The 21,098-nt window shown below is 53.1% G+C and overlaps 8 protein-coding genes across 8 annotated transcripts; 4 read left to right on the top strand and 4 right to left on the bottom strand.

Annotated features, from left to right (window-relative positions):
* Positions 1–147: 147 nt before the first annotated feature.
* Positions 148–549, bottom strand: N7539_007925 (uncharacterized protein; the record flags this gene model as incomplete). Its single annotated transcript, XM_056937526.1, has 1 exon — positions 148–549. One exon carries the CDS (start codon positions 547–549, stop codon positions 148–150), a length of 402 nt encoding a protein of 133 aa, XP_056787391.1.
* A 131-nt stretch (positions 550–680) lies between these two features.
* On the top strand, positions 681–2,362 carry N7539_007924 (Pal1 family protein; the record flags this gene model as incomplete). The annotated part of the gene is made up of 3 exons (XM_056937525.1): positions 681–944; positions 1,039–1,480; positions 1,584–2,362. The coding sequence occupies 3 exons, from the start codon at positions 681–683 to the stop codon at positions 2,360–2,362; spliced, it is 1,485 nt and encodes a 494-aa protein (XP_056787390.1).
* Positions 2,363–3,567: 1,205 nt separating this feature from the next.
* On the bottom strand, positions 3,568–6,478 carry N7539_007923 (MCM DNA helicase complex subunit MCM2; the record flags this gene model as incomplete). Its single annotated transcript, XM_056937524.1, has 4 exons — positions 3,568–3,664; positions 3,733–3,902; positions 3,966–6,277; positions 6,358–6,478. The coding sequence occupies 4 exons, from the start codon at positions 6,476–6,478 to the stop codon at positions 3,568–3,570; spliced, it is 2,700 nt and encodes an 899-aa protein (XP_056787389.1).
* A 918-nt stretch (positions 6,479–7,396) lies between these two features.
* N7539_007922 (putative metaphase-anaphase transition protein (Mlo2)) lies at positions 7,397–9,206 on the top strand (the record flags this gene model as incomplete). The annotated part of the gene is made up of 3 exons (XM_056937523.1): positions 7,397–7,482; positions 7,554–7,608; positions 7,677–9,206. The coding sequence occupies 3 exons, from the start codon at positions 7,397–7,399 to the stop codon at positions 9,204–9,206; spliced, it is 1,671 nt and encodes a 556-aa protein (XP_056787388.1).
* A 347-nt stretch (positions 9,207–9,553) lies between these two features.
* ssn3 (cyclin-dependent serine/threonine protein kinase SSN3) lies at positions 9,554–10,863 on the bottom strand (the record flags this gene model as incomplete). Its single annotated transcript, XM_056937522.1, has 2 exons — positions 9,554–10,622; positions 10,697–10,863. The coding sequence occupies 2 exons, from the start codon at positions 10,861–10,863 to the stop codon at positions 9,554–9,556; spliced, it is 1,236 nt and encodes a 411-aa protein (XP_056787387.1).
* A 1,751-nt stretch (positions 10,864–12,614) lies between these two features.
* N7539_007920 (putative MFS glucose transporter) lies at positions 12,615–14,153 on the top strand (the record flags this gene model as incomplete). The annotated part of the gene is made up of 2 exons (XM_056937521.1): positions 12,615–12,713; positions 12,798–14,153. 2 exons carry the CDS (start codon positions 12,615–12,617, stop codon positions 14,151–14,153), a joined length of 1,455 nt encoding a protein of 484 aa, XP_056787386.1.
* A 2,358-nt stretch (positions 14,154–16,511) lies between these two features.
* N7539_007919 (uncharacterized protein) lies at positions 16,512–16,784 on the bottom strand (the record flags this gene model as incomplete). The annotated part of the gene is made up of 1 exon (XM_056937520.1): positions 16,512–16,784. One exon carries the CDS (start codon positions 16,782–16,784, stop codon positions 16,512–16,514), a length of 273 nt encoding a protein of 90 aa, XP_056787385.1.
* A 212-nt stretch (positions 16,785–16,996) lies between these two features.
* On the top strand, positions 16,997–20,823 carry N7539_007918 (putative phosphatidylserine decarboxylase Psd2; the record flags this gene model as incomplete). Its single annotated transcript, XM_056937519.1, has 6 exons — positions 16,997–16,999; positions 17,401–17,616; positions 17,740–18,142; positions 18,238–19,764; positions 19,838–20,589; positions 20,650–20,823. The coding sequence occupies 6 exons, from the start codon at positions 16,997–16,999 to the stop codon at positions 20,821–20,823; spliced, it is 3,075 nt and encodes a 1,024-aa protein (XP_056787384.1).
* Positions 20,824–21,098: the final 275 nt, after the last annotated feature.

Raw genomic sequence — 21,098 nt, 5'->3', positions numbered from 1 at the left:
CTTTTCGGTCCCCCTCCCCCTTCTCTTCACCCTTTCTTCCTGCTCGTCAATCGTCTCTCCATCAAGGGAGCTTCTCTTTTCTCCTTCTCGCATCACCCCTCTTCACATTCTCTATCTCTCAATCTCTCTACCTTCCATCCCCGTTCATCACTTCGATAAACTCGCGGGCTCGTTTGGATCGCCGCTGCCCAACTGACCGTCTCCACCCTCGTCACCACCCTTTTCTATCCCACCCTCTCCCCATCTCGTTGGTTGCGCGGCCATATTGCGATAGTCCTGCTTGCGCTCCCACCGCACCCCGAAGCGCGCTCTCTCCACTTGATCTGTTTCAGCTTCGTACCGCAATGAATGCCCCCCAAGCGCTCGGGTACCCGCCCAGCGCATCGTTGCAGCAGCGAGGTGCGTATCTCCTGGTGTTTCTGGCCACTTCTTGTTTCTATCCGCCCCCCCCCCCCGCCTGCCCCTGATCGCTCCGGTCCAGACTCCTGTCGCTGGCGTGTCATTACTTGGTTCAAGATCTTCTTGCTTCAGGTGGCCCTTGCGACGCATTGGAGAAGACACTGGATCGCCGCGAAGCACTCACTTCACTGGCCTGTCCGGACGGCCCCCTTGTCTATCACTTCTTACATTCAACTGGCCTATCTGAAACCGCTTCCTGCCATTGTCCACGACGCACTAACATGGACCACCACTACAAATTAGACCAGATGTCGTCAACCGGCCCCAACTTTGGCTCCAACAACCCCTTCCGAAATCGCGCTCTCTCTCCTGACACAGGCGCACCATCTGCCAACCCTCGCCCGGAACGTCCCCGGTCAACGAATCCTTTCTTGGATGATTCAGAGGCGACGTCACCACGATCCGGCCCCGGTATGGCAGGTGCCACTAACATCTTTTCGCCGGTCGAGAAGCACGATATGACCACCAACACACGAGAGCTCTTTGTACGTCTGCCCTCATGGTTGATTAGTTGGAGGCGGTGGATCTGGTTGCCAATGCCGAGATCAAGTCGAGATGATGAAGCTAACACGTTCGCAGGAGAACCTCTCGATCAAGCCCGGTACTCAAGGGCCCCCTCGTTCCGGCCCTGACGCCGGTCACCGCGGCAGCGGTAGCGGTAGCCGACCTAGACCCCCGCGAGAGCGTCCAGAGCGACGACCGGTAGATGGTCGATTGGACGGACGGTTCAAGGACCCCAAGGATCCTTTCGATATCTTCGCAGACCCTCCTGGCAAGGCATCTGGGTCCGGCTCACGGGATTATTCCAGTCGTCGCCCGCGGCGAAACTCAGAGTCTTCGGTCATGGATCGGGCACCCCGGCTCTTGGACGATGATGATGAGAAACGTCGTCGAGAGCGGCGTCGTGAGCGCGAGGCTCGTCACCGAGAAGGGCGGGATAGCAAATCCCGCCCGACTCGCAAGGATCGTCGCTTGGACATCATCGACAAGTTGGACGTGACGAGCATCTACGGAACTGGAAGTGAGTACAAAATTCGGTGAACTGTAGCATATCCGAAGGGATGCCGAGGTGTCTTTTTATCTCTTTCTCGTCCATGATACTAACGAAACCGATTTATCGACAGTGTTCCATCATGACGGTCCGTTTGATGCCTGCAACCCTCATCGCAACCGCAAGGGCGCCCGTACAGCGCCAATGCAAGCTTTCCCCAAGGACTCTAGCAATATGGCTTTGGGAGGGGCCGGTCCCAACAATTCCAACATTGATCTGAATTTGTTCCATGGCCGAATGGAGGAAGCTCATAACGATTTCTCGTTCCCTGTTGCTGCTCCAAAGGTCACCGCTGATACCGTTCCTTTCGATTCTGCTGCTCGCATTGATCCCGTTCACGGCCAAGAAAGTATGGGTCTGGGCACCAGCACGTTCCTGGACGGTGCGCCTGCTAGTCGGTCCGCGATTGCTCGTCGTCAAAGTGAGCATGATGACACAGGTGCCGGTGGTCTGCAGCGCAAGAAGAGTCTGGCTCAGCGACTCCGTGGTAAAAGTGGGACCGGTCGTCCATCGCTCTCGTCTCCCACACGCAACGGTTTGCCATCGCCCAACCCGGCTCCCATAAACTCCAGTCACTCGGCTTCCTCTCGCGTCGGCGAACGCAACCCCTTCTTCCAGGACTACGACGAAGAGTATGATAAGAAGGCCGCGCGGATCCATGAGGCACGACTCGAGGACGACGGTGGCCGCGAGCGCTCATCCAGCAGTCCCAAGCAACCCACCAACTTGGAGCGCAAAACCACCAATGACCGAGGCTACGATGAGACCAAGCTAAGTGCCGGCGGAGGCGGGTTCTTGAACCGAATGAAGAGCTTGCGCAAACCACGGCCTGTGCGTCGCACTAGCGACTGAGGTGCTGGTGAAAAAGCTCTCCCAAGGGGACGCGGTTGGAACAATGGCTAGGGCTTCCAGTGTCGAAATGAAGAATTCCTTCGTGACCACAACTTGGCTTCAATGGTTGGAACGACCCTGCAAGGCCCCAATCTCGAGCGGACGCATACCTGCTCATCAGGGTATTGCTCATGATCCTGGTCTCGATTGACCTATGCACATGCGGTGCAGGCACCACGACAGAGCGAGGCAAATACTGCCCTTGCTAAGAGAACTCTGTCACCTGGATGGTGCTTTGCTATTCCTGTTTCATTTTTATTCTTCGTCTGTTTGCTCCTTTATTCTTGTTATGGGATGCAAAATGTAATACCCTTTATAGCCCCGACACTTGCAAAGCTGGCAATTTGTGTTGTGGTGAACATCAGGGCCGAGCGAACAGGGTTCGATCACTTCCCCAATAAGGGATATCCATGCGCGAAACAGTTCTAGTTTCAGATGGTCTTTATCATGACTTTTTGCTTCTTTCTTCAACATTGCACCTTTCGTGTCAAGGTTAGCTCGAGGCGCTTCTTGCCCTTTTTTTCCCGAGCCGTGTAACTGGACCAGCGTCTTTGCTTTGCAAATCCAATTGCACACTTCCGATTGAATCCTGAATGTAGACGTAAAGACCTCGTTGTTTCTGTTCCGATAAAGCGCCACCTGCCCAAACATCCAACGCATTGATCTGAAACATGCTTCATGCGTGTCAGGACCCACATTTGTCCGTCAGACTTGATCGCTGGAAGGAGAGGGTCATGACTTCTAAGTTTGATGGTATGCATTGGTACCTCTCCGCTCTAACCATAGCAGGTCTGGACCCGGTGACGGCTCCACGTGCTCGATTGATAGTTGACAGACAGCATGCGTGATTTGGATTTCTACCCGATGCGCCATGGATCTATCTAAGTTACTGGGTGATGAACAACATGTACTATCACGTTAACACCATACGGGATCATTTAAGAGATAACATTTGATCCATTCATTAGATCGTGGCCCAGCCAGCAGGGACCTCCTTAACATGGAGATATGTATATGGCCCACGGAGCCCTTCAACAATTGGCACACACAAAAGAAAACAAATCACAGACGCCTCCCAAACCAGATGCAAACATTGATGGTATTTAGAACCTGCCCAAGAACCCAAAACTCCCGTGACTAAGCAGTGAACATGCCTCTAAGTCTACTTAGTGAACGCCAGGAGTGGAGCGTGGCAGATGAGGGTTAGGCACTGCGAGACCCGCGCGGCGCTTAGATTGTGGCTTAGGTCGAGCAAGAGTATACCTAAACATGATAGACATGGCGTTAGAGACTGTTGCTATTGGCGGGGAGGAAGAGGGGGGTTCACATACTTCGCAAAAGCGCGCGACAGAGCCTTTTTGCAGCTGACTTTCTGGCTGCCAATGAAGGATTCGACGGTGACCGCGATCGCACGGTCAATGTCCTGGGAGGAACAGTACTCAGAAAGACGCATCTTGCAGAAGGCCTCGGCAATACGCATGATGGCTTCTAAATGACGGACCTAGAGTACAGTGGTTAGTGTATGGTGAGGTAGAACAGTGCCTTTGACTGAATTGCCACCTACAGTAATGGGATAGGCTCCTGTGGCCAGAGACTCACGACGCATGTCTGCAAACAGACGAGCGACCTTGTCCTGGTCAATCTGGTAAAGCTTGGGATGGCAGCGCTCCCGAGCGTACAAAATGTACTTTCGGAGCAATTCTTGAGGAATCTCTCCCTCCTTCTCCTCGTCCGCCTTTTTCTGCTCAGCCGCCCGACGCTCAAGCTCCTCCTCGTTTGGAGGGAGACGACGGCCCTCTCGATCGATGCGGTAGCCTTCAATATCGATGAGATGCCCGTACGTATCAACCAAATCCCCCTGGTCGTTACGGAGTGGCTTGGCCGGGTTGGCACGGTGGTGAGACTCAATCACAAAGTTTGCCAGTCGCTCGTCCTCTGAAGGCTCGACGAGATCACGCACCACGCACAGAATATCGAAACGCGACAAAATGGGATCAGTCAACTCGACGTTTTCAGAAAAAGACTTGGTGCTGTTGTAGCGACCGCCAATGGGGTTGGCAGCGGCGACAACTGCACAGCGAGCCTGCAGTGTGGTGACAATACCAGCCTTTGAAATGGAGATAGTCTGCTGCTCCATGGCTTCGTGAATAGACGTCCGGTCTTGATCGTTCATCTTGTCGAACTCATCGATCAGACAAGTGCCGCGGTCAGCCAAGACTAATGCACCACCCTCGAGGGTCCATTCACTCGTCAAAGGGTCGCGACGGACACTAGCAGTCAAACCGACAGCGCTGGCACCTTGACCAGTGGCAAAGACGGCTCGATGAGCAGATTTCTCGACGTATTTCAGCACCTGTGACTTGGCGGTACCTGGATCGCCGAGAAGCAGAACGTTAATGTCACCACGAATAGACATCTTTCCTTGAGCCTGCTTGCTGACACCCCCGAAGAGCGAAAGGGCAACCGCAGTCTTGACATCTTGGTGACCGTAGATACTGGGTGCGATGGAGCGAACAATCTTGTCGACAATTTCTGGGTCCCTGGAAAGCGCACGGATCTCGCGCTCATCCTCCTCAGTCAGGTTGAAGCCAGCGAGCTGATCATGAGACTTAACCACGTGATTGGCTTCAATAACAGTGGCAAAGACAGGGAATCCGTTCTTGTTGTTCAGCTGGGCATCATAGCTGTTGCGATAGATACCAGTGACTTCCACTTCGTCACCCGGCTTGGCGGTATCGATCAAATCAGCCAACAGAACGACTTCACGTTGACGAGGGAGACGACCAGCAGGGACAGAGCCTGGTGACTCCTGGAGGGTCAATTTCTGGTAATTGCGGTAGACAGTTTTCTCAGAGTTCACAGTGAAGGGACCGCGCGATTGGCAGTTCTGGCAGAACGAGATCTTGACCTCGGTATTGGCCTCCTGTTGGAAAGGTCCCAGTGTGATACCGCACTTCTGGCAGAGGAACATGACATAGTTCAACTGGGGGAAAACGCCAGTCCGGCGAGTCACTACACCACTAACGCGTACCAAACAGTTTAGGTGGGATTGTCGCAGTTGACGCAGAGTGTAAATGATGGGCACGTCAGTGATGCGGACGTGAATCTCGTTGTGGATGTCGTGGTATTGAGGGTAGTGGAACAAGGTGACATCGAGAGCCACTTGATCAAAAACCTTCAAGACCTCGGTGGGCTCATTTGCGAGGAAATAAGAGAGCGCGGCTTTGGTTTCGCTCAAGTGGGCGTAGGACACCTCCAGTGAGGCAGAGTTGATCTCACCCAAAGTCTTGATTCGGTTGCCGTAGACGGATTGACCCGAAGGATCGATGAACTCTGTGAGGAAGGCCTTGAACTCTCTGTAGATGGAACGGAGCACTTGCGGTTGCGTGACCCAATCTGTGATGTTGGAGGCCTTGACGTCAGCCAATTCCTCCAGGGACAACTCCTCCATGCCCTCGTCTGCCATATCGATATCCTCTCGCTCTTCATCGTAGTGATGGCGGCGACGACGTGGCTGGCGCGACAGATCAAGATCCATATCATCGTCGTCCTGAAGGAAAGCGGCGGGCATGCGGCGCCGGCGTGCAAGCTCGCGATCTCTCTTGTTCATTCGGGCGTCCAAATCCCGGCGGGCTGAGGCATCAAGCTCATCGTGCTCTTCCTCATCATCGATGTACGCTTCATTCACGTACTGATCGTCTTCTGCGGCGCGATAGTCTCGTTCAAAGTTGTCGCCAAACAGATCAATTCCATCCTCATCTTCAGCCAGCTCGTCTACATCGTCAATGTCGGGGATCATTTCAGTTTCTTCCTCATTATCTTCTTCAGCGTCATCGAAAGGGGGCATGGGGGGAGGTGATGATGCCAATGCCGCAGCTATTCGCGGTTTGTTAGCCCAAGATTGCGACCGCAGATTTTTTGGAGGGGTCGCCCGGGGGACGATGGGCAACACATACGACTAGACGGAGGCAATTGCCCAGGCGAGGACATATCTTCCGGCTCACGATCACGCTTTCGAGTGTTTGTTCTCGGGCCGCGGTTCGCGGCCGAGTCGCTAGGCTGGAGGGGACTGTACATGGGTGTCAATGCGGTTGTTGCGAAGCGACGAAAAGGGTCGTCAAGATATCGATCGATGGGAATACTGACTCCATGCTGTGCGGGCGGGCGTGCGTTCGTGAGTATGTATTACGCAGTCAACCCAAGTTCTGATTCTTCAAGGCGATGGAATGGGAAGGGCGAAAAAGGGTGGAGGGGTGGAGAGAGTGAAGAAGGCTTGTCAATTTCTTGCGGGCGCCCAAAGAAGAAAGAGGAGTAAGAAGAGGAGCATTCAAGGCGGGAAAAAGCACGGGCCCGACGCGTTGCTGAGGCCCAAAACGGCAAAATCCGACGCGTCGCGTGTGGGATCTTTCAATTAAGCCCCAATTAGGACTAGCCCGAGAGAGCTTCTGGATATGGCGATGACCCCATCTCGCAGTCCAAGCTGGTGTAGATAGTAGATTACTAGATACTCGAAATCCAGTAAGGCTTTGACGTGCAGCTTGGAGTGGGTCTACTCTAGTATATGTCAAAGAGACGATGGGGAGGAGGTGAAGGCTCACCCCTCGATCAGCATGTGACGTGCTGTGCTAAAGTCTGCGCGACAACACGGTAATCACCATGGATTGCTCATTTAGGATCCGATCCTGGTCATTCTGTAAGTGTCATGACTCAACCTCAGAAATCGTGATACATAGCAAGAATGGATAATAAAAGTCATCTTCACTACTACTTCAATCGCAAATACTTTCTCCCATTGAAGTGTTGGCAGAAGTCTACTAGGTATCGTTAGAGACAACAGGCCGATGCGGACTTAATTCACACCGCCCGCATATCGCGTTCGCGCCTGCTCGTCACGTTTCCTGACAACGTCAAACATGCTACAGCAGTAGCACTACCAGACTGCAGACTCCTTGGCATAGTATTGCTTATCCCAGTGTAAACGCTTTCTGAGCTGCGATGGAAGCCCCTGACGGAGTTCCATTGAAGGCTGAAGTTGCCCGACGGGAGAGCCTCGGATCGCAGAACTCCCAGACAGCGAAAGAGTACGAATGGCCGTCCAGGTCCCCCTCACGGTGTCTTTGAATTGAAGATAAATTAACAAATTCTGCGCTAGGTTCACTGATTCCCAGATACGTCTCGAGGCCGACGCTCGAGAGATTCTGCCATACGTAAGGCCCCCTACTTCCAGCAAAGAGCTTCCCTGTTTCACAGCGACAGGCGTTGACCAAGTACCTAGTCTTTCGACTCTTGCACCTATGAACTCGGTCCCCTGCGCCAGAGTCTCTTCGCTTGCTTAACTTGCAACCCACCCCCAGCCAAGCCTGACGAGGAGTTCACACCCGCCGGTGTCTGCTACTCCTGTTCAATTGCTTGCCATGGCGAACACACCCTAGTTGAACTGTTCAACAAGCGCAACTTTGTCTGTGACTGTGGAACTACACGTATGCCCTCCACATCTCCTTGTACCTTGCGCGAAGATCCCGAAACCGGTCGAAAGGGTGTTCACTCTCAACAAGCCGCCCCGGGAAACAAATACAACCATAACTTTCGAAACCAGTTCTGCGGATGTGGCGAGAAATATGATCCATATTCAGAGAAAGGAACCATGTTCCAATGCCTTGGCCTGGGTAGCGTCGAAACTGGTGGCTGTGGTGAAGACTGGTGGCACCCTGAGTGTCTGATTGGCTTACCACGCGATTGGCACAAGAAGCCTGAGCATGAAAAGTCCATCTCTGCAGGTGGCACAGATGGCGCCGGCGATGGTGCGGGTGATGGTGCGGGTGATGGTGCGGGTGATGGTGCGGGTGATGGTGCGGGTGATGGTGCGGTCGACGACGAGGAAACGCCACTTCCTCCCGGGTTCCCTGCCGAAGACGATTTTGACCAGTTCATCTGCTACAAGTGTGTCGAGTCTGTACCATGGCTCAAGCGTTATGCAGGGACCTCGGGCTTTCTGCCGGCAGTTTATCGCAAAGGTGGAATGAACGATCCTCAAGAGTCTTTGGAGGAGCCCGGTGATTCAAAAACCTCAGATTCAGAGGACAAGTCCAAGAAGCGTAAGGCCGAGGATAGTGAACCAGAAGTACCGGAGCGTGTCGCAAAGAAGTCTCGAGAGAACGAATCTGATGCGACGAAGGAAGCCCAGCCTGAAGTCTCCTTTTCAGAACCTGTGGAGGAGGAGGCTGAATCTCTCAGTCGATCGAAAACACTACAAGAATCGAATACCGCCGACAAGACTTCAGTGCCCGACTCCACCGGGGCCAAGCCGAAGCACGCCCTCCTCCCGCCCACCACCCCTCAAGCATCTTTCTCTCTCTTCCTTCTCGAAAATTTCCAAGATGGTCTCTGCCGCTGTGCAGAGTGCTACCCCCAGTTAGCACCCTATCCCCAACTGCGCGAGGAAGAAGATACATACGAGCCACCTTTGTCCGATGACGGCGAGAACGGAAATGGGGCTCGCAGCGCAGGAACGGGTAGCCTCCTTGAGCGCGGCGAAGCGGCGCTCAGCAACATTGATCGTGTGCGCGCCATCGAGGGCGCTATGATCTACAATCATCTCCGTGACAAGGTGAAGGATTTCCTCAAGCCATTCGCCGTGAGTGGCCAGGCCGTGAGCGCAGAGGATATCAAAGGTTACTTTGAAAAATTGCGGGGTGATGAGCAGGGTATTAAAGATGCTGCTGACGGTGCCTCCGCTGAGGGGAAAGGCAACGGTGGTGATGACAGTCACCGCGACGAGCAGCCTAGTAAGTTCACTGGTCTTTGAAAATTTGACTGTCACGGCCGATGCTCATACCTTTCAGGTCATTAAAATACGCAGATACCGGGTTCACCTTTGCGGAGTCGATGGATGGGCGGCGTAAAATTTGAGTCTGTTTTGTGACAGGGGCGGAATTAAGTTTATGGTGTTCGGATTAGGACAGGCCGAAAGGCACATTAGGAGACAACATTTACAGAGTATTCACTAGGCGCAAAGGAGGCAGGAAATGAAATCAACTTTGTCAAAGTGCGGGATGGTATCTAGATGAGAAAGGCAGGAAAAGAAAAGAGAACGAGAGAAAGACAAGAGTCCCCGGGCAGCTGGCCGTGAAACCCGAGTTTGAGCTCATCAAATTACTCCTTGAGCCGTTTCGCAGCTCTCAAGAGCGAGTCGTCTGGAAGCCCACTGCGCTTCGTGCCAGACAAGCTACCGGTGCGCATGTCGGTGTCATCTTGCGTGACGCGGCGATGAGGATACTTGTGTTCGATTCCGCTGAAGCAGTCCCCACTGATCGGGCCACCATTGGTAAAATACGGATGTTCTAGGGCCTCCTGGGCCGTGATACGTCTTGTTGGATCGTATTCCAGCATGCGTGAGAGAAGGTCAAATCCGTCTGACCCAGGGGATCCGGCCTTTGATGACGAGGAATATGCACCATTCTTCAAGCAACTTTGATACCAGCTTTCGAGACTATGACCGCGATGGAAATGCGCTGGCTGCCGATGTAGAGCCAGAGACTGCAATTGGTTGTATTCCGGCATAGCCACAAGACCAGGCCATGTTTCTTTCCGGGGCAGCCCAAGAATTTCGACAATCTTCATCATTTGATTCCGCTGAAACGGGACAGTCTTCTTGCTATCCATCTTGACCTCTTCTCCCTTGAAGATGGGCCGCAACGACAAGAGCTCTGCGAAGATACAGCCCACTGCCCACATATCGACGGCCGGTGTGTAATGGCGGCTCCCGAGAAGCAGTTCCGGTGCGCGATACCATATTGTCACAACCACTTTATCCCCGGAGAACAGCGAATTGAGTGGTTTATAAAACAAGCGAGCGAGACCCAGATCGCCGATTCGAATGGCACCGCTGGACGTGACCAGAATGTTCGCCGGTTTCAGATCACGATGCAAGACCCAATTGGTGTGCAGATAAAGCAAGCCGTTCAGTAGCTGGAATAGAATTGAACGGATCATCGAGGCTGGTATAGCATGCCGCTGGGGCTGCGTATGGTGATGAATGATCTGGAGCAGATCGTGCTCTGTGTACTCAAACACCATGAAAATGCACTTGTCTTCGAGAATAATTTCCTCAAGCTGAACGACGTTGGCGTGGGACAATTCGGTGCAAAGGGCCATTTCACGAATCGCAGATTGAGAAAGACCGGTGTACTGGATCGTTTCACCCTCCTTGTCGGGCTTGAATCTGAATGACTTGCTTTAGTCTCCGGTCTGTGTCGCCTCACGCAATCGTAGTCCCAAGGCGTACTCCTGACATACTTTTTGATCGCAAATACCCCCTCTTTGCCATGTTGACCGGTCGCTTTGTACACTCGGCCGTAGGTACCGCTGCTGATGAAGCCCACGATTCGATATCGGTCGCGCACTCGGACTTTGGTTGTATAACCGGCGGGTCGGCGACTCTCTAGTGCCTCTGTTTGCAACATTGCGCCAAGTATTAGCCAACTGTCCCTGTCACACTATCAAGGCTCCCCGTACAGTAGCTGCGTAGACCGTAACCTCGGGAGAATGTGACGAGTGGGCAGAGAGAGAAGAGGAGGGGAAAGAGACGAGTCAAGAGGGAGCAAGCGAATTCCAGGCAAATCCCAAGGCAGGACACAAGCGTAAGCCAATGACGGACATCCTCCTCTTTGATCATTCTTTCCCTTCTCTCCACCCAGCACCTGAATCTTGAATGACCCGTCAGCTGCTTGTGACTAGGAAAAGTATTACCCCGGGGATAGAAGCCTCCAGCAGAATTGAGGAACGGAAAGTTCTTTCCAAACATTGCGCAGATCAACAGGAACGACAAATCTCAGATCGCAGATTTCAGCGCAGGGATGATGATCGAACGATGTCAGGAATGTAAAAGTAGTTATTCATTACCATCGACGGTGGCCTGCAGACTCCGCTTGAGGTTCTGGCCGACGGTCTTGGCTCGTGCATGAATCGAACCGGACGAGGAAGGCGGATTCGTCAGACTCATCGGAATTTGGCACTTTCCATATGCGAGGTCTGAGGAGGGGGGGAGAGGTAATGGAAGCCACCAGCACAAGCAATTGGCCTTGCGAGGATGATCCGGCTCTCAAATGATGGGGCGACCTGGAAGTGCGGAATTGCGGAGATGCGATTGTCCGATGACCCGAGAAGGTTTAAGTAATCCGGGAGGTGGACGACAAAAGACTCGTTCTTCTCCACTACTGCTCCGGCATACGCGGGGGCATGGGCATGGGTTGGTCGAGGGTACACCTACTACTGAATACTCCGGTGTCCCAAGGCCGCGCGGATGATGACATGACTGGTGGATTCGCACCTTAGATGTAACTAGTGTTCTGACATCGACCTGTGACCATCAACTGGGGAATGAGAGCACCTGGAATCAAATGCCGTTTCTGCGGACTAGCGTAACGAAACTACCAGCGCTATCAGCGTGCACCACCAGTATGAAGGGATTCTCACCTACCGTCAGTAGACAGTACTCAGTACTAGAAAATTGCCTCAACGCTCACCTTTCATAAAATAGTAGATTATTGCAGATTGGTCATTTCTCAAATGTACCAGATGGCGACGCGATAGATACATAGTTAGATCCCGTGCGTTGCAAGCATGTTCTTACAATTTCACACAGAGATGCGAATCGAACCTGATATGACAATACTGGGATCGACAGATGTGACTCTCTATCATGGACTCAAAACAAGATGGCTTTCAGCTGACATCTACCTCATCATGACTTTGATATCTTCTATTTGAGATTGAGTTTCCCCACGCCACAACAACTGAATGAATGGGTGTGACTAAGAACTCAAAGAGGGGGCGGAAGAGATGCAGGGGCGCACCTCCGAGGCGGAGTCGCAAGATCTTGGACACTACCTAAATACCTACCTCCCGCCTGCGACTGAGGTGGAGATGGCAAGGCCACGCTTTTTTTGATAACAAGATTGTCACCAGGAGCCTCAGTAGCCAGGGTAAAGAAAATAGCCATTACCTCGTCTCCCTGTCATCGACAAAGTCTGGCAGAAGGGAACCTTGCGTGTTACTTTGTCCTGAACGGACGAAGATACACTCCTCAATCCAGGGTTCGTTTGACCCTCGTCTTCATGCTACAATCATCAAGACCGCCAAGCTTTACAGAACCTAGCTATCGGCCAGCTCGCAACTTGACAACCCACTCTGGGAGTTGAATCTCTGCATAAAGATGGCGGACAGTCAGTCTCATCGGTGGCGGATCACACCGTATCTGATCTATTCAGTCTTCATTGCGACGCTGGGGCCGCTCCAATTTGGCTATCATCTCGTGAGTGCCTTGCCCCCCTCCCCTTCATTGCGATGACTCATTGCGATGACCATCAGTCCAATACGTGAGATAACACTACAATAGGCTGAGCTCAATGCTCCTCAAGCTGTCATCAGCTGTGACATGAAGAATGTACATTCGACCGTGGTCAGAGCGAATGGCTTACCACAGTGCATCCCCATGGGACCCTCTCAATTTGGCCTCGTTTCATCCATCTACACGCTTGGTGGCTTGGTGGGAGCTCTGCTGGCAGGTCCCGTGGCCACCAAGTATGGGCGACGGGTAGCCCTCTTTGCAACCACTGTCTTTTTCATCACAGGGCCCATCGCAGAGACGTTGGCACCCGCTGTTCCCGTACTAACCCTGGGCAGGTTCCTTTCCGGCGTGGGATCAGGCGCGGCAATTGTTGTTGGCCCTATCTATGTATCAGAAATTGCACCGCCAGAATCCAAGGGTCTCTTTGGTGCTTTCACGCAAATCATGACCAATGTCGGCATCTTGTTGACTCAAACTCTGGGCTACTTCTGGAGTCATGACAGTCTCTGGAGATTGATCCTCGCTGTGGCAGGAATCATCGGTGCAATCCAGTTTCTGGGCCTCTGGGTGGTCTCCGAGACGCCAACCTGGCTCGCCGAGCACCAATCTGCCAGTCAGGCATGCCAGGTATTGCAGCGAATCCGTGGCAAAGATGCAGACATTGAGACAGAGGCTCACGCTTGGGCAGTCGCTAGTGCTCCGGAAGAAGAGTCCCTGCTTGCTCCGTCGGGGGCTTCGGTAACCCCTCAGAAGGAAGCTGTGACAATTCTGCAGGCCATCCGTGATCCATTCTACCGGCCTGCTATTATCGCCGTTGTGGGAGTAATGATCGCTCAGCAGTTGACCGGAGTCAATAGTATCATCATGTATAGTGTGTCCTTACTGCAGAGTATTCTTCCGACTGCGGCGGCCTTGCTGAGTGTCCTGATCTCTGCGATCAACCTCATCATGACGCTGGCTTGCTCTCCTTTGCCCGACCGCATTGGTCGGAAGACGTGTCTCCTCATTAGTATCGCCGGTATGGGCGGAAGCTCCATCCTCCTGGCACTCGGCATCTACTTTGGCCAGCAAGTGGTGTCGGCAATGGCCGCCTTACTCTTCGTCGCGTCATTCGCGGTCGGCCTCGGTCCTGTGCCATTTATTTTAGCTTCTGAGCTGGTCGGCCCTGAAGCAGTTGGCGCTGCTCAGAGTTGTGCATTGGCCGCCAACTGGACGGCTACATTTGTGGTCGCTCAATTCTTCCCCATTTTGAACGACGCTCTGGGAGGGCGCGGCAAGATCTACTGGTTGTTTGCAGGCATGGCGATCCTATTTGGCTTGTTCATCTACCGCTGGGTTCCCGAGACCAAAGGCAAAGCCAACGCCGACGAAGTTTGGGGCCGAGCAGACCGTCGAGAGGACTGAGAGAGAAAGCTTTGAGTCTGAGTGGTGCGGTGCAATGAGTCGATCCATTTGAGCGACGTGACGGGGTCACTGAATGTTTTCTCGTTTATTGATGCCGGGCTCGTTGCCATCGGATCGAGCACGAGTCCTTCATTGGAGATGTTGAATTCCGTATACAGTACTTTCGATATATGGATTGCCGTTCGACATGGACTGAATCCATGTTCTACATGTCCGCTCGCGGGATCCTACAGATCTAATACAATTCGTAGCGTTCTTATTCACGTACCTGGGCGCTGCCCTAGGTACAGGGTTAAATGAATGTCCTTTGTCCCACCTGTCGATTCCTTAGCTTCCGAGTTCGTGGTAGGCACTGTAGTCTCGGCGCCAAAGGACGGTGATGTCACGCCTCGGAATCATCAAGAAGACAGCGGGCCATGCAAAGACGCTGTATCTGCCAGCGGAAGCAGTGCGTCTCATCTGCATGTCTCATGCTTTCCCATATGCTGTGCCTCGGACCCGAAGTGATTCGTCACCTTGTCAGATGTGCATGACGAGCGCCAAGAAACTGAATCCGTGCATGGGCCTGGTGTCTCGGGAGGCTCAAGCCAAATTTGAACTACGATCAATTCCATCCTTGCAAATCCCTGAGTTCCTTGAGTCCTTTGCGTCTTTGAAGCTCTGTGTTTTGATCCTTGTTCCAGGCTCACTCCTTTTTAGACGACCTGCGGCCATCCCATCTCCGCCCTCATGGATGAGTGAGGGGTAGTCGTCTGCACGGTCGCTGCGTCAGCCACCTCCTGGGCCAAAGAAATCGTCTATCGTCGCATGAGCGAGCAGGGACCAGACTGGATACGGTGGATCGAGTCAGTAGTTTGGCCTTTGGAGCATGACGTTCGTGGGCCACCTCATTTGCAAAGCGGTCCATACCTCCGTATGCCATCGGCCCCCACTGCGCGATAGCACGTTCACTTTCGTGGAATTCATGACACTGTACGGTAGAGATGAAAGAAGAAAGATGGAAATAGATGATCAAAGTCCTCGGCACGAGTTATGAACTGCACCCTGTGCAGTATCTTTTTTACATGCCTCGGTCTAGTCTGTTCCATATCACACTGCGCGTCAGGTACGACAATAATGGTTGTTTGGAACTCCCATGCGGTGTCAATGAGACGACGAAGCATAGTCCTGACTCCCGAGAGTCCCGACCACTGATTGAGGGGGAGTTTTTATTCTACAGTAGATGCCTGACGCGGCCTATAAGGACCATATCCATGTAGTGAAACTACAGTAACTAATTCTTCAATCTTACAATAGAGATGAGAGTATCTCCGTAGTGACTCTATCACTCTAGTGAGTAGTACCTAGTGAGCACTGAGTACCCGCTTTAGTGAGTTAGTGACTTGTAACTTCAATTGTTAGTGTTACTACTACTTAACTTACTGCCGTCCTACTGTTCCGGTATTCCCACTTGCCAACATTGAGCACAATGAGCAGTCGCCCCCCCCTTGAGAGTGGAGAGAATTGTAAGCGCTCAACCGCGATCCGAGTTAATGCGGACGAGTTCTCAGTCGGACTTTACCCAGCATCTGTTGGCTGTTTGCCCCAAGTGGAGTCGGCCGAGCCAGCCTGACGTTGTGAGGTTTCTTGGGGCTCTGGTCGTTGGTACCGTCACGGCTCCTGAGTCCTGAGTCCTGACTCCTGATCGGGAGTGGTGATATCCAGGCCCTGATGCTCTTGAGCTCCCCCAGCTCTAGTATACCACCTAACAGTCCCTCGGTCAGTCGTTTCCTTCCATCAAGGAACCAAAGAGGCAAGACCACCCTCCTGAATCGCGAGTCTTGGGAACCACCGCCAGCAAACACCACCAACAGACTGACAGAGAAATCTGGGGCTGTAGTAGAACGCAAGTGGGCCACCCTTTGCGATTACGGTGCGGCCTCCGGAGTGCTCGGGATTCGCCTGCCCGTGAGTTCAGGTCTGGCTCTGCACTGGGGCCCTGGCGCAAAATAGGCATCTATGTTCTGCGCTCCGTTGAAGACGGGTCTGTCCCAAGTTCCAACTGGTCGTGTGGGGTGGACTACTGTTGACTCGTTGAGTGTTGACTACTAACCTGACTGTGTCAGACTTCTCTGTCAGACTACTCTGTCAGACTACTCCTGTGGCATTGCTGGCCTTTCCACCTGCTCGCCAACTCGGTCACTGTACCGACTGGACATTGCCTAAAATCCTTCTTTCCTTCGAGGTACAGCACAGAGCCAAAACGCATTTTCCAACAACAACTCCCCTACTGTCAGCTCTGTAATCTCGAACGGCGACTGTTGATTTGCACTTTGCAGCACGCCTGACCCTGATTGCACCGGCTGTGTGGCCCATTGCCTAACTGGGGCCGTTGTTCTCCTTCGGCTCGACTCGACTGGGACCTTCTTTGGGTCGAGTGGCCCCCGTCCGCAGGCTTGGCTTTGCGCTCTTGTGGGATCGACCCGAGCAACAGAGCAGATCACAGATCCACGGCCTGGGGCGTCTTTCGCAGAGTCCAAGCCACCGTCGGACAATTTCAACTGCCAACTTCTTCTCTTGAGAGAGAAGTTTGGGATCAGGGGCCTTTTCATTTGATCCGACGGTCACCAAGTACTCATCCTCGGTCCCCATTGCGCTCCAAGTCACCTCGGCCGCCTACCAAACCTCTCCTCTTCCTGCCACCTGTCTCTCATTGACCTGGTGTGGTGTGCTCCGTGTATCAATCACCACCACCTTTTCCCTTCTTCTTCTTCTTCTCATTGTTCCCTTCATCTGTCTTCTCAGCGGTCTGAAACCCCATCTACCACAACACCCTTCTCCCCCCACTAGCCACACTTCCCGCCATGGTCCGGCTGCCAATCCCCCAGCGTCTCAGCTCGCATCTAAGCGCCAGGAGCGCTAGCACAACCCCAGGACAGAGCCGCAGCGTCAGTCCGACGCGCTCGGTGGACCCTAGGCCGCAATTGTTGCTGAAGGTGACGGTCATCAAGGTTCGTCGACAGAGCTCTTTCTTACCCCCCTGCAGTGGATGGATACTGGACGGGGTTACCCCGCGTCCAATGTTGATTTCGGGCTGACCGAAGACGGGATGTTGTACAGGGACGAAATCTCGCCGCAAAGGATCGCAATGGCACGAGTGATCCGGTAAGCGATCATGCGACCTAAAAAAACACACCCCCTCCCTCCTCCTCGGCTCTTCAATCTCCGTGACAGCAGGGACGAGCACTGATCAACAATCGGTCCACAGTACCTCGTGGTGACGCTGGGCGACTCGCGGCAATCGACGCCGACGATATCGAAGACCTTGAATCCCGAGTGGAACGTGTCCTTCGACATGCCCATCGCGGGTGTGCCCCTACTCGAATTTATTTGCTGGGATCATGATCGATTTGGCAAGGATTACATGGGGGAGATCGACATTGCATTGGAGGATATCTTTGCCGACGGACAAATCGCACAGGAGGTGAGTTCGTACTCGGCGAGCCAAGAAGGTACCACCCTTTCGAGAATGGCAAGTGAATGCTCATAACATGCTCAGCCTACATGGTACACGTTGAAGTCGAAACGCGGGTCCAATCGGCCCGAGCACAAGAAGAAAAAGCGTGAGAAGAAGGACAGTAACGTGTCCGGCGAGATCCTGCTTCAATTCTCCCTCGTCGATCCGGCAACTCCGACCCCGCCCCCCGCCGATATCTACCGGAAGTTCAGGAGCCTGGTGCGCGCAGGAGAGGAGGATGATTCGTCGCCCGATGAGCAATTACAGCAACTCGACCTGGATGATGACCTCGACCAGGAGACCTCGGATGAGACAGATGACCCCTCACGACCCGAGGTCGTGGAGACGCGCCGGCGCCGTCATCGTTTGGCTCGCTTGAGGAAGAGATCTCTGGCCGCTCGCGCATATCAATTCTCGGGCTCGGGCACTGGTGTTCAAGGTATTGTGTTCATTGAAGTCGTTCGGGTCAGAGATCTGCCACCTGAGCACAATGGTAAGACACTCCCCCGCTTCACCTGGGTCTCCCTGTTCGATCATCTTCTTGTCCTTTCATTGCTCGACGTGCTTGGCTGATGATGCTTATCCCAGTGACTCGCACGTCCTTTGATATGGACCCCTTCGTCGTGACTTCATTAGGACGCAAGACTCTTCGAACGCCGGTCATCCGACATAATCTCAACCCGGTCTACCATGAAAAGATGGTTTTCCAAGTCATGAAGCACGAGCAGATGTACACCATCAGCTTCACCGTCATGGACCGGGACAAATTCTCAGGCAACGACTTTGTTGCATCCGCCAGCTTCCCACTTCAGAAACTCATCGCGTCGGCCCCGGAGGCGGACCCGAACTCTGGCTTATATCACTTTGTGGAACTTGACGCTCCCGATCCAAATAAATCGAGTCCACGCCTGGCAGTCAGCCCGTCACCATCATCTACGAACTTCTTCACAGGAGCCAGGCCCATCCTCCGGTCCCAGAATTCCGCGACCTCGGTGTCGTCTCAGTCCATTCTCGAAATGGCCAATCGTGCTTCGTCAGCCCCGAACTCGTCAGAGAATGTCCTCGATATTGATACTAGTAGCTCTACATTGCAAGTTCCGGCGCCCGATGCAAAGGATCCTGCAGCCATGGACAGTTCCGATTCGCTCGTCATCCCTGAAGTGGACGACGAAGGCCTACGGGAGTACCGGATTCCCTTGATTCTCAAGAATCGAGAGCGATGGGAAGCAAAGCATTCCCCGGAGTTGTTCATAAAGGCTAAATACCTGCCGTACAGTGCTTTACGTCAACAGTTTTGGCGCCTGATGCTGAAGCAGTACGATGCCGATGAGAGCGGTCGGATCGACAAGGTGGAAATGATCACTATGCTTGATACCCTCGGATCCACACTGAAGGAATCAACTGTCGATGGTTTCTTCAAACGCTTCAGTAGCCCAGATGAGTCTGAAGCCGCTGATCTGAGTTTCGATGAATGTGTAATTTGCCTAGAAGATACGCTGCGCGCTTTGCAGAAAAAAGGCTCCCAACCTCCGGCCCTTACAGCCTCTCTACATGGTCGACCGGGGGTGGGAGGATCGCCTACCGCAAGCCAAGAAAGTGAGCGCTCAACCATCGGCCACAGCGACGATTGGGACCCCACATACCAAAAAATCAATGCTAATTCTATCAACGCAGCGGTTCCCACTATCAGCAGTGACGAGAAATCAAGCTCGAGCGACGGAGATCACCCTGATGACCTGGCGGATGAGCGTGGCGAGGAGCATGTTGTTGAAATTCGCGAGTGTCCTCTATGCCATCAGCCACGCCTTTCGAAACGGTCAGATGCAGACATCATCACACATATCGCAACTTGTGCCAGTCGTGACTGGCGTCAGGTCGACAACCTGGTGATGGGCGGGTTCGTGACATCCAGTCAAGCACAGCGGAAATGGTACTCTAAAGTCATCACCAAGCTGTCGTACGGCGGATACAAATTGGGAGCCAATTCGGCCAATATCCTCGTTCAGGATCGGATCACGGGTCAGATCAATGAAGAGCGCATGAGTGTGTATGTTCGTCTTGGTATTCGACTGCTGTACAAAGGTATCAAGAGCAAAGATATGGAAAAGAAAAGAAGTACGTTTGCCCTGTGCTGTCTTGCAGTCTTTTACCCGCCCCATGGTGCATCCTAGCTGACCTCCTCCCACAGTTCGCCGTGTCTTGAAATCGCTGAGTATCAAGCAAGGCCGCAAGTACGATGATCCAGCGTCTGCCAGCCAGATTCGGGATTTCATCAACTTCCATCGGCTTGACATGTCCGAGGTTCTTCTGCCACTGGATCAATTCCGCACTTTCAACGAGTTCTTCTACCGCGCATTGAAACCTGGAGCGCGTCCCTGCTCAGCACCCGATGAGCCTAGGGTGGTTGTATCGCCTGCTGATTGTCGTTCCGTGGTCTTTGACCGTATGAGTGAGGCCACCGGCATCTGGGTCAAGGGACGTGAGTTCTCAGTGGAAAGGTTACTGGGGAACGCCTACCCCGAGGATGCTGCTCGATACAAGAATGGCGCGCTCGGTGTCTTCCGACTCGCTCCGCAAGATTATCACCGTTTCCACATTCCGGTGGATGGCGTGATGGGTGAGCCCAAAACGATTGAAGGGGAGTACTACACTGTGAATCCCATGGCTATCCGATCCGCATTGGATGTCTACGGTGAAAATGTGCGCGTGCTCGTTCCAATTGACTCCGTGGCTCACGGCCGTGTCATGGTGGTCTGCGTCGGAGCCATGATGGTCGGCAGCACTGTCATAACTCGCAATGCGGGCGAGAACGTATCTCGAGCGGAGGAGTTGGGATACTTCAAGTTCGGTGGCAGCACAATTCTTCTCTTGTTCGAGGAAGGGAAAATCAATTTCGATTCAGACTTGGTGGACAACTCGAAGGGTGCCTTGGAGACACTGGTACGTATATGCGTGATGCTCATTGAAAACAGACTTTACCTTTACTAAAACTCTTTCTAGATCCGAGTCGGCATGTCGGTCGCCCACGCCCCTGATGTTCCCCAACACGAACCAGACATGCCAAAGAGAGCTGAGGATGTCACACAAGATGAACTTCAGGCCGCCCAGCGCCGTATTGCAGGGAGTCTTGAGTCCCCAGCAAATCCCGAAATACTGGCGGCGTCGGCAATGTAATCACAGTTTCAAAGAAAGAAGATCTTAAGACGGGCCATATGCACCCTCTTCATCGGACATATTAACTCGAAAAAGCTTAGACTTTGAGCACTAGCCTCCATTATCTAGCTAGTAGCACTTGAATGTTCATTCGCGATTCACATGAGTCATCAAGAGGATAACCACTGGTAGTCGGCAGGGGAAGCCTGTCTGGTCGGATCTGTATGAAAATTGGAGTATAGTCTGGATCAGGCATCTCGATTTTATGAGTTGATTTCAGTCAATGACAGTCGCTG

Source organism: Penicillium diatomitis (assembly GCF_028827545.1).
Source record: "Penicillium diatomitis strain IBT 30728 chromosome Unknown utg000011l_segment0_segment0, whole genome shotgun sequence".
NCBI lineage: Eukaryota > Fungi > Ascomycota > Eurotiomycetes > Eurotiales > Aspergillaceae > Penicillium > Penicillium diatomitis.
This window is presented reverse-complemented; position numbering and strand designations above follow the sequence as displayed.